Here is a 12,831-nt window from a genome sequence, read left to right on the forward strand (position 1 = left end):
GCAGAAGATAAGGAACTCCACATGGTTTTTAGATGCCATGTCCCATTTGAAGCCCCCTGATGCACCCTTACAGTAGAAACTCCCAAGAAGTGACCCCATTTTGGAAACTAGGGGATAAGGTGCCAGTTTTATTAGTACTATTTTTGGGTACATATGATTTTTTGATCATTCATTATAACACTTTATGGGGCAAGGTGACCAAAAAATTGGTTGTTTTAGCACAGTTTCTATTTATTTATTTTTACAGCGTTCACCTAAGGGGTTCAGTCAAGTGACATTTTTATAGAGCAGATTGTTACGGACGTGGCGATACCTAATATGTATACTTTTTCTCATTTATTAAAGTTTTACACAATAATAGCATTTCTGAAACCAAAAAATTATGTTTTAATGTGTCCATGTTCTGAGAGCTACAGTTTTTTTATTTTTTGAGAGATTTTCTTATGTAGGGGCTCATTTTTTGCGGGATGAGGTGACGGTTTTATTGGTACTATTTTGGGGGACATACGCGTTTTTGATCACTTGGTGTTGCACCTTTTGTGATGCAAGGTGACAAAAATTGCTTGTTTTGACACAGTTTTTTTTTTACGGTGTTCACCCGAGGGGTTAGGTCATGTGATATTTTTATAGAGCTGGTTTTTACGGACGCGGCAATACCTAATATGTATACTTTTTTTAATTTTTTCTATTTTTAATTTTTTTTTTTATTCCTTACTTGGGATTTTTTTTTTTTTTACATGTGAAACTTTTTTTTATTTTATTTTTTCAACCCTTTTTTTTATTTTTATTTTATTTTACACTTTTCGTCCCCCATAAGGTCATACAAGACCTCTGGGGGACATTTACTTCCCTTTTTATTTTTTTTTACACTGTTGATTTCTCCTGTAACTGGGGCTGACATAGTAGCCCCAGTTACAGGACAAATGCACCCCTATAGAGGCTGTACAGCAGCAATCCTGTGCTGTACAGCCTCAGAGCAGGGCTGATCGAGGTCTCTGAGAGACCTCACACAGCCCCTGCACACTCCGGTCACGGCGGTCACATGACCGCCGGGCCGGAACAGGAAGCGCACAGCGCTTCCTGCTCTGCAGACACAGCGCTCGGTGAGCGCTGTGTCTGCAGCGATCCGGAAGGCAGGGACACCTGGGCACTGTCCCTGCCTTGTCTTAGGGTTGCCCTGCTGTCACTGACAGCGGGCAACCCGATCAGCAGCTGCACGACTAGCGTGCAGCTGGTATTTCTGACAGCACGTTTTAAAACGTGCTGTCAGAAATAGACATCCACCCATAGGACGTTTATATCCTATGGGCGGACGTGAGGCGGTTAAGGAAGCTGAGTGCTGTGGAGGTGACAGGTCAGGGGCATGGCCAACCTAAAAAAAAAAATAAAAAAAAAATAAAGACCTGCTAATGCACCGAAAGGGATTGAAAAAAAAATGAAGGTAAAAATCAACTTCTGTCAGCTTTAGCAGTGGGAGAGACGGTGACTTCCTCCCTGCAGCTCACGCTCAGACAGCACAGTGCTGTGGTACAGGAGGCTGTGGGACATTGGCTGAGAAAGCCGCATGTGTTCACAGGGTGTGAACAGGGAGTTAAAGCCTGGACGGGCGAGTGTTTATTATTTTTGTCATTTTGCTTGTAGTGGTGTATCACAATAAATTAATTGTTTGGACCTGAAATCTGGTGTCCTGAAGCCATACCTGTGAGGATGATCTCCTGAAAGACCCCTCACACTATATATATATATATATATATCTACCCTGGCCTCTGTAGGGACAGGAAACACTGGGGTATGGTAGGGGGAGGGGGTATTTTAACCTCTCTCTGTTCCTGCCCCTATAGAGGTCAGGGGTCAATCTCCTTGTCATGTTGATGATATAGAAATAGAAGTTAAAGGGGTATTACCAACTGAAATATGGTATTTATGGCATATTGTACATACTATAAATGTCTGGTTACACCTCCAGGATTCCCATCTAATACATGAAAAATTCATGTGAGCAGCCACAAGACATACAGGTCTGTCACTAGATGGTTGGGGGCCCACAAAGAATGATAATGGAGGGCTGCATGTGGCCCCTGGGCCGCAGGTTGTGCACCCCTGATCTACAGGAATAATGTCCCTGTTGCAAACATGGTTTAAGTGTATGTGTATCATGCAATATCTGTCATCTGAGAAATACGCATTTGACCTAAACCAGTAAAACAATAGAAAAAATAAAAATAAAACAAAATCCTCAGAAACCATTGGTATCAAAGTATCTCCACTTACATTGCATTTCAGTAGTTTGCATGTATGATATTACTACTAACCTGAATTTGAAGCTCCTTTTTCTATCCCTGCTGCAGCTTTCAAGAAGTAGGACACAGGTGGCTGCCCAATCTTCATTTCATAAGTTCTGTCAGGCTACACAAAAAAAAAAGTAAAATAATAAAACAAAGAAATACACTAGTAATAGTGCATCTACATTATTCTTCTTAATATGCAAATTAGACCTTAGGTGCACCCAAGCTCCAATTTTTTCCATGGCCAGCCCCTCACTGGCTACTTTGATTCACAGGCTAGGCAGAGCCATGTGAAATACAATACCCAATGTGGGCAGCTGTATCAATGAACGGACTGCACTAATTAATGGCTAGCTTTGGATGACATGGACTGCAGCAATGGAAACCGCTCCCGAGCTCTTGCAAGCTCATGCATCAATGTTCTTTTTAAGGACATCAGATGGACACACAAGGGGGGGGGGGGGGAGAATTAAGACTTGAACTGTTTATACCATGTACAGTGAAATGTAGCTGACAGACTCCCTTTACCCCCTCAAGAACAAATCACATTTTGCAAATCTGACATGTCACTTTATGTAGTTAATAACTCTGGAATGCTTTTACTTATCTAAGCCATTCAGAAACTGTTTTCTCGTGACATTGTACTACATATTAGTGATAATACACTGCTCAAAAAAATAAAGGGAACACAAAAATAACACATCCTAGATCTGAATTAATTAAATATTCTTCTGAAATACTTTGTTCTTTACATAGTTGAATGTGCTGACAAAATCACACAAAAATAAAAAAAATGGAAATCAAGTTTTTTAACCCATGGAGGTCTGGATTTGGAGTCACACTCAAAATTAAAGTGGAAAAACACACTACAGGCTGATCCAACTTTGATGTAATGTCCTTAAAACAAGTCAAAATGAGGCTCAGTAGTGTGTGTGGCCTCCACGTGCCTGTATGACCTCCCTACAACGCCTGTGCATGCTCCTGATGAGGTGTCGGACGGTCTCCTGAGGGATCTCCTCCCAGACCTGGACTAAAGCATCTGCCAACTCCTGGACAGTCTGTGGTGCAACGTGACGTTGGTGGATAGAGAGAGACATGATGTCCCAGATGTGCTCAATTGGATTCAGGTCTGGGGAACGGGCGGGCCAGTCCATAGCATCAATGCCTTCGTCTTGCAGGAACTGCTGACACACTCCAGCCACATGAGGTCTAGCATTGTCTTGCATTAGGAGGAACCCAGGGCCAACCGCACCAGCATATGGTCTCACAAGGGGTCTGAGGATCTCATCTCGGTACCTAATGGCAGTCAGGCTACCTCTGGCGAGCACATAGAGGGCTGTGCGGCCCTCCAAAGAAATGCCACCCGACACCATTACTGACCCAATGCCAAACCGGTCATGCTGGAGGATGTTGCAGCACAGGGCGCCAGTGGCGAATTTGCCAATCTTGGTGTTCTCTGGCAAATGCCAAACGTCCTGCACGGTGTTGGGCTGTAAGCACAACCCCCACCTGTGGACGTCGGGCCCTCATATCACCCTCATGGAGTCTGTTTCTGACCGTTTGAGCAGACACATGCACATTTGTGGCCTGCTGGAGGTCATTTTGCAGGGCTCTGGCAGTGCTCCTCCTGTTCCTCCTTGCACAAAGGCGGAGGTAGCGGTCCTGCTGCTGGGTTGTTGCCCTCCTACGGCCTCCTCCACGTCTCCTGATGTACTGGCCTGTCTCCTGGTAGCGCCTCCATGCTCTGGACACTACGCTGACAGACACAGCAAACCTTCTTGCCACAGCTCGCATTGATGTGCCATCCTGGATAAGCTGCACTACCTGAGCCACTTGTGTGGGCTGTAGACTCCGTCTCATGCTACCACTAGAGTGAAAGCACCGCCAGCAATCAAAAGTGACCAAAACATCAGCCAGGAAGCATAGGAACTGAGAAGTGGTCTGTGCTCACCACCTGCAGAACCACTCCTTTATTGGGGGTGTCTTGCTAATTGCCTATAATTTCCACCTGTTGTCTATCCCATTTGCACAACAGCATGTGAAATTGATTGTCACTCAGTGTTGCTTCCTAAGTGGACAGTTTGATTTCACAGAAGTGTGATTGACATGGAGTTACATTGTGTTGTTTAAGTGTTCCCTTTATTTTTTTGAGCAATGTATTTTAGTCAGTCAATCTGTTTTACCTTCATATTGAAAAAATACCAAATTTATGGAAAGTTTGGAAAAATTCCCTATTTTCAAAATTTTACATTTCATTGCTTTTAAGATATACAGTGATACCTCATGAAATGGTTATTACACAACATTCCCCATATGTCTACTTTATGTTGGCATCATTTTGTGATTTTAGGACGTTAGAAGGCTTTGAATTTTAGAAGAAATTTAATTTAAGAAAATTTCCAAAACACACTTTAAAAGGGAACCTGTCACCTCTACTATGCTACCCTCACTGAGCGTTTCTAAATGTTCATTGTGTTACCCTAAACATATAAATTACACTTTTAATTTCATTTGCAGACGAATTCAATAAGTATTATGCATTTTTGTACTTCCTGCCTTTTATGTAAATTAACATAAGAGTCATATCTTACTTGTGTGACCAGAGAAGAGTCATATTTTATTTTTTTTACACAATAAAAAGCACACAGAGCTATGGGGACTGGGTATTGCAGATGTGCTAGTGGCCATCTAGCAACCCATGTCCTCAGCTCTATATCCACAATCCAGGTGACCCTTTAAGTACTAATTTGGTTATGAAGTAATTTTGTGGAGCTTACATAGTAGAAATTACCCATAAACGACTTTTTAGTTTTGCATTTTTTCTTGAGGCAAATAGGTCTAGTTCTGGATATCCCCATTTGTGTACTAACATCTCGAAAACGTCTGGATTTAGTGGCCAATCTGTCTGATCTACCTTTTGTCTGCCTAGGTAATCCGCTTCCCGGTTTAGGGAACCTTTGAGATGAATGGCTGAGATAGATTTTACTTCCTTCTCTGCCCAAGTAAATATCCTTCCTGAAAGCTCTAGCAGTTTCTTTGACCTTGTACCTCCCTGATGTGTAAGGTACGCAACTGTAGTCATGTTGTCAGACTTTGAGATTATGATTTTGAAGAATTCCCGAGGACTTCAGCGTCTCCCAGACCACTCTTAATTCTCGAATATTATTGATAAATGTCCCCCATTGTACTTTATGGTAAAGGTAAATTTGAGTTGATATGTTTTACTTTTATTTATTTTAAAAAAAATCCAACATTTACGGAAAAATTTTAAAAATTAACCATTTTTTAAATTTCTTTTGCTTTTAAGGCAGATGATGCTACCTTATACAGGGAGTGCAGAATTATTAGGCAAGTTGTATTTTTGAGGATTAATTTTATTATTGAACAACAACCATGTTCTCAATGAACCCAAAAAACTCATTAATATCAAAGCTGAATATTTTTGGAAGTAGTTTTTAGTTTTAGCTATTTTAGGGGGATATCTGTGTGTGCAGGTGACTATTACTGTGCATAATTATTAGGCAACTTAACAAAAAACAAATATATACCCATTTCAATTATTTATTTTTACCAGTGAAACCAATATAACATCTCAACATTCACAAATATACATTTCTGACATTCAAAAACAAAACAAAAACAAAATCAGTGACCAATATAGCCACCTTTCTTTGCAAGGACACTCAAAAGCCTGCCATCCATGGATTCTGTCAGTGTTTTGATCTGTTCACCATCAACATTGCGTGCAGCAGCAACCACAGCCTCCCAGACACTGTTCAGAGAGGTGTACTGTTTTCCCTCCTTGTAAATCTCACATTTGATGATGGACCACAGGTTCTCAATGGGGTTCAGATCAGGTGAACAAGGAGGCCATGTCATTAGATTTTCTTCTTTTATACCCTTTCTTGCCAGCCACGCTGTGGAGTACTTGGACGCGTGTGATGGAGCATTGTCCTGCATGAAAATCATGTTTTTCTTGAAGGATGCAGACTTCTTCCTGTACCACTGCTTGAAGAAGGTGTCTTCCAGAAACTGGCAGTAGGACTGGGAGTTGAGCTTGACTCCATCCTCAACCCGAAAAGGCCCCACAAGCTCATCTTTGATGATACCAGCCCAAACCAGTACTCCACCTCCACCTTGCTGGCGTCTGAGTCGGACTGGAGCTCTCTGCCCTTTACCAATCCAGCCACGGGCCCATCCATCTGGCCCATCAAGACTCACTCTCATTTCATCAGTCCATAAAACCTTAGAAAAATCAGTCTTGAGATATTTCTTGGCCCAGTCTTGACGTTTCAGCTTGTGTGTCTTGTTCAGTGGTGGTCGTCTTTCAGCCTTTCTTACCTTGGCCATGTCTCTGAGTATTGCACACCTTGTGCTTTTGGGCACTCCAGTGATGTTGCAGCTCTGAAATATGGCCAAACTGGTGGCAAGTGGCATCTTGGCAGCTGCACGCTTGACTTTTCTCAGTTCATGGGCAGTTATTTTGCGCCTTGGTTTTTCCACACGCTTCTTGCGACCCTGTTGACTATTTTGAATGAAACGCTTGATTGTTCGATGATCACGCTTCAGAAGCTTTGCAATTTTAAGAGTGCTGCATCCCTCTGTAAGATATCTCACTATTTTTGACTTTTCTGAGCCTGTCAAGTCCTTCTTTTGACCCATTTTGCCAAAGGAAAGGAAGTTGCCTAATAATTATGCACACCTAATATAGGGTGTTGATGTCATTAGACCACACCCCTTCTCATTACAGAGATGCACATCACCTAATATGCTTAATTGGTAGTAGGCTTTCGAGCCTATACAGCTTGGAGTAAGACAACATGCATAAAGAGGATGATGTGGTCAAAATACTCATTTGCCTAATAATTCTGCACTCCCTGTAGAATACTTACCAACATTTACCAAAGGTAGGAATAGTAAAAAAAAATACCCATAAATGACCCCATTGTAGAAACTACACCCCTCAAGTTATTAAAAACAGATTTTTTTTCAAGGGTACTTTTTTGGGGGGGTTTGAAAGTGTGTTTTCTAAAGATAATTTATTTTTTATTTTTGTCCCACTGTGAGAGACAAACTTTTGAGGGTCTGCCATGCCAGCCATTGGGTCCCCGTCACCCCATCCACTCCCTCCGCAAAACCCGTGCATGCCGTGGTCTGTATTGCCCATGGCACGGAAGGGGTTTAATCGCTGGCATTAGTGCAGCACACAGTACACCATTACTTTTAGGGTGACCCTTCACAACGTGTTGAGACACAATATTATTTTTATTTTCAAATGGTCAGTGAGACCAATAGTTGTCTCTAGGTTGACACGTGTGATTATGTTCTAGGCTAAAACGTAACATTTATTATTATGTATAAATACAACACTACACTGGACTAACATTTAAAAGTCTCAGCTATGCCTGCTTTGTGGATCATAAGTGTTGTTGAATCTTTTAAGATGATAATGGCGCCTTAGGACAGGTTTGGAGGTGCTGCTATCCGCCCTGCTCCCCTACTCTGCTGGGCTGTTTTATATTTAGCAGCCACTGCAGATTGTTACTAGTACCGGCACTGTTACTCCACAGTGCAGGGTCACACACGGTAGCTGGTAAGCACTCACTCCACACGACCTTCCTATCTGACTGGCGCTATCTTGAGAATTGTAATTTGTAAAGCGCAGGCATAAGCTGTCTAAAACACATGCTCTACAGCACTCTGCCCCCCGACATGTTTCGCCAAATTAACTTGGCGTCTTCAGGGGTCCGGGCAGTCTGCTGCTGAGAGGGGAGTGACCAGGGCTTATAAGACCTTCCTTTGATGATGTCATGGTGTCTGTAGCCACTGTGGTTACAATTTGCTACTTAGATGCTGTTCGGCCTATCAGGGAACGGTTTGTATATCATTGGAGTCTCCACCTCCTTATTTCCCCCAATGGCCACCTCCGTATCTATTGTGTTTGCGCATGCGCCGATGCTCCGGTATGTGCCGCTACCAGGGGTCCCTACTGCGCATGTCCAAGTACTTACACTCAGCACCCTCTCTTTTGGTGCTGAATGCGCAGTGTCCCGAGCCTGCTGTGCGCCTGCGCACCGACTTAGACAAATCACGTTCGGTCCGTCTCGCTACTGCGCATGTCGTTGCACTTGTACTTTCCAGGCGTCGTTGATCGGTATTTCTCGCTCAGTACTTCTACCCCTGGAGGTTGTATATTGTATATTGAATACTGGTTCTAACCCTGCTGGAGTGTCTATTGTTGGGCTTGGGGTATATCAGCATTGCCTATCCTCCTAACGGTGGCAGTTTTTTGCTTATTCCTCCTCTAAGGGGATATTTGTTTTACGCTCATATTATTATTATGTATGGTCAGTCATTTGCTCTGAATTACCTGTCACTCCAAGCTGCATATAATCTACCGGTCAGTACACCATCTTTTGCTGCTACTTACTATCCTATTAAGCCTCACATTTATACTTCCATCCATGGACCACCGATTTTAATATGTATAGTAATTATTCATTTTTACTCATTGTTGCCATTATTTCATTTAAGATGATGCCTTCCAAGCGATATACCATCTATAAACTCCGCTACTGGCATGGTAAGTGTGCATTTGTTTGCTGGGGTGGGGGGACGGACGTTTCAGACGTTATCGGCTCACTCCTCCTTATACACCAGAATACTCATGGTCGATATTCTGGGGTTCCCTGGATTTTAAAGCTCCTATTGGTCTTGCCCTATTTACATGTTACACATAATTATTTATTTGTATTGCAGTGTATATATTCTCCTTACTGTCATAGTAAACTAATGATTATAGATATAGTCTCCTCCGTGGGTTCCTTTTAGAGGAAAGATACATATGTGAACCCCTCGTTTAAACCGTATGGGGCCAGGCTTTTAAGACGGTATATCCATCTTGTTTCCTCTTGCTGCAGCCTTCTGTCCAAATCTCCCATGCGTGGGCCCATCATCATTTTCTGGATACCCCACACTGTCAGGGTATGAATATTGCCATTATGAACTGTTCTTACATGTCTCGAGAGAGAGGTGTCGGAATCAGTATTTATGGTGCTTAGATGTTTAGATATACGCCTCCTTAGTTCTTGTGTGGTTTTTCCTATGTATAGCTTATATATATGTACTATGTGTGTCCAATGGTCACACGACGTCCAAGGTCTCGAAAAAGAAATGAATAACATTGTGGTAAATATAACTTCACACATTCTTGATGAACATGAACTAAAAATTCTGAATAAGGGTTTAACATTTTGTCCGCAGTCAAAGATAGACTGGTTCCAGTTGGATCTGGACTTACACCACCTCTTCAGGCCTTTTAGCCGAGGGTGTGGTGTGACTCCAGACCCATGGGATTACATGATGTGGATAATAGCCTACAGGCAAATCTGACGTTGAAGCAATTTGATTTATTTGTAAAGAGTGATTTTACACCTGTTATAAATTCTCATGCTCTGGAGACATTTATGGAATCAGTGAAAAGGGATGTTGTACAACTTAAAAATAATGTACATGATCAATCTTTGACACGACCTAATGTCACCAAAGGTGAAATGGATGCATTGGAGAGGTTGTCCAGAAACCCCCAGATACATCCAGGAGATCGATAGGCAACTGAAAGCCAATGATACGTATGAGGCTTTGTCAAGGGACCCCAAGTTTGAGATTATGAAGATTATTGAAGATAAAATCAATGTGGCCTTAACCACTTAAGGACCACAGGTTTATACCCCCCTAGTGACCAGGCCCTTTTTTACAAATCGGCACTCCACAACTTTAGCGGTTTATTGCTCGGTCATGCAACTTACCACCCAAATGAATTTTACCTCCTTTTCTTCTCACTAATAGAGCTTTCATTTGGTAGTATTTCATTGCTGCTGACATTTTTACATTTTTTGTTATAAATCGAAATTTAACGATTTTTTTGCAAAAAAATGACATTTTTCACTTTCAGTTGTAAAATTTTGCAAAAAAACGACATCCATATATAAATTTTTCTCTAAATTTATTGTTCTACATGTCTTTGAAAAAAAAAAAAAATGTTTGGGTAAAAATAAAAAAATGGTTTGGGTAAAAGTTATAGCGTTTACAAACTATGGTACAAAAATGTGAATTTCCGCTTTTTGAAGCAGCTCTGTCTTTCTGAGCATCTGTCATGTTTCCTGAGGTTCTACAATGGCCAGACAGTACAAACACCCCACAAATGACCTCATTTCGGAAAGTAGACACCCTAAGGTATTCGCTGATGGGCATAGTGAGTTCATAGAACTTTTTATTTTTTGTCACAAGTTAGCGGAAAATGATGATTTTTTTTTTTTTTTCTTACAAAGTCTCATATTCCACTAACTTGTGACAAAAAATAAAAACTTCTATGAACTCACTATGCCCATCAGCGAATACCTTGGGGTGTCTTCTTTCCAAAATGGGGTCACTTGTGGGGTAGTTATACTGCCCTGGCATTCTAGGGGCCCAAATGTGTGGTAAGTAGTTTGAAATCAAAATCTGTAAAAAATGGCCGGTGAAATCCGAAAGGTGCTCTTTGGAATGTGGGCCCCTTTGCCCACCTAGGCTGCAAAAAAGTGTCACACATCTGGTATTGCCGTACTCAGGAGAAGTTGGGCAATGTGTTTTGGGGTGTCATTTTACATATACCCATGCTGGGTGAGATAAATATGGGAAAAGTTGTCTTTTGCCAAGATATTTCTCTCACCCAGCATGGGTATATGTAAAAAGACACCCCAAAACACATTGCCCAACTTCTCCTGCGTACGGGGATGCCAGATGTGTGACACTTTTTTTCAGCCTAGGTGGGCAAAGGGGCCCACATTCCAAAGAGCACCTTTCAGATTTCACCGGCCATTTTTTTTTACAGATTTTGATTTCAAACCACTTCTCACGCATTCGGCCCCTAAAATGCCAGAGCAGTATAACTACCCCACAAGTGACCCCATTTTGGAAAGAAGACACCCCCAGGTATTTCGTGATGGGCATAGTGAGTTCATGGAAGTTTTTATTTTTTGTCACAAGTTAGTGGAATATGAGACTTTGTAAGAAAAAAAAAAAAAAATCATCATCATTTTCCGCTAACTTGTGACAAAAAATAAAAAAAATTCTAGGAACTTGCCATGCCCCTCACGGAATACCTTGGGGTGTCTTCTTTCCAAAATGGGGTCACTTGTGGGGTAGTTATACTTTTCTGGCATTCTAGGGGCCCTAATGTGTGGTAAGTAGGTAAATGACCTGTAAAATCCGAAAGGTGCTCTTTGGAATGTGGGCCCCTTTGCCCACCTAGGCTGCAAAAAAGTGTCACACATCTGGTATCTCCGTATTCAGGAGAAGTTGGGCAATGTGTTTTGGGGTGTCTTTTCACATATACCCATGCTGGGTGAGATAAATATCTCGGCAAAAGACAACTTTTCCCATTTTTTATACAAAGTTGGCATTTGACCAAGATATTTATCTCACCCAGCATGGGTATATGTAAAATGACACCCCAAAACACATTGCCCAACTTCTCCTGAGTACGGCGATACCAGATGTGTGACACTTTTTTGCAGCCTAGATGCGCAAAGGGGCCCACATTCCTTTTATGAGGGCATTTTTAGACATTTGGATCCCAGACTTCTTCTCACGCCTTAGGGCCCCTAAAATGCCAGGGCAGTATAAATACCCCACATGTGACCCCATTTTGGAAAGAAGACACCCCAAGGTATTCAATGAGGGGCATGGCGAGTTCATAGAAATATTTTTTTTTTGGCACAAGTTAGCGGAAATTGATTATTTTTTTTCTCACAAAGTCTCCCTTTCCGCTAACTTGGGAAAAAAATTTCAATCTTTCATGGACTCAATATGCCCCTCAGCGAATACCTTGGGGTGTCTTCTTTCCGAAATGGGGTCACATGTGGGGTATTTATACTGCCCTGGCATTCTAGGGGCCCTAAAGCGTGAGAAGAAGTCTGGAATATAAATGTCTAAAAAATTTTACGCATTTGGATTCCGTGAGGGGTATGGTGAGTTCATGTGAGATTTTATTTTTTGACACAAGTTAGTGGAATATGAGACTTTGTAAGAAAAATAAATAAATTTCCGCTAACTTGGGCCAAAAAAATGTCTGAATGGAGCCTTACAGGGGAGTGATCAATGACAGGGGGGTGATCAATGACAGGGGGGTGATCAGGGAGTCTATATGGGGTTATCACCCCAGTCATTGATCACCCCCCTGTCAGGCTCCATTCAGATGTCCGTATGTGTTTTGCGGATCCGATCCATGTATCCGTAAAAAACATACAGACATCTGAATGCAGCCTTACAGGGGGGTGATCAATGAAAGGGGGGTGATCAGGGAGTCTATATGGGGTGATCACCCCCCTGTCATTGATCACCCCCCTGTCAGGCTCCATTCAGATGTCCGTATGTGTTTTGCGGATCCGATCCATGTATCCGTGGATCCGTAAAAAACATACGGACATCTGAATGCAGCCTTACAGGGGGGTGATCAATGACAGGGGGGTGATCAGGGAGTCTATATAGGGTGATCGTATATACA

At 42.1% G+C, this 12,831-nt stretch overlaps 1 protein-coding gene across 1 annotated transcript in view; it reads right to left on the minus strand.

Annotated features, from left to right (window-relative positions):
• MRPL11 (mitochondrial ribosomal protein L11) overlaps positions 1-12,831 on the minus strand; it is a 190,819-nt gene that overhangs the window by 124,045 nt on the left and 53,943 nt on the right. The window contains exon 4 of the mRNA XM_040409688.1: positions 2,313-2,406. Within this exon, the coding sequence (XP_040265622.1) occupies positions 2,313-2,406 (94 nt within the window). The remainder of the gene's footprint in view (positions 1-2,312; positions 2,407-12,831) is intronic.

This window comes from Bufo bufo, chromosome 10 (assembly GCF_905171765.1).
Source record: "Bufo bufo chromosome 10, aBufBuf1.1, whole genome shotgun sequence".
Classification (NCBI taxonomy): Eukaryota; Metazoa; Chordata; class Amphibia; order Anura; family Bufonidae; genus Bufo; species Bufo bufo.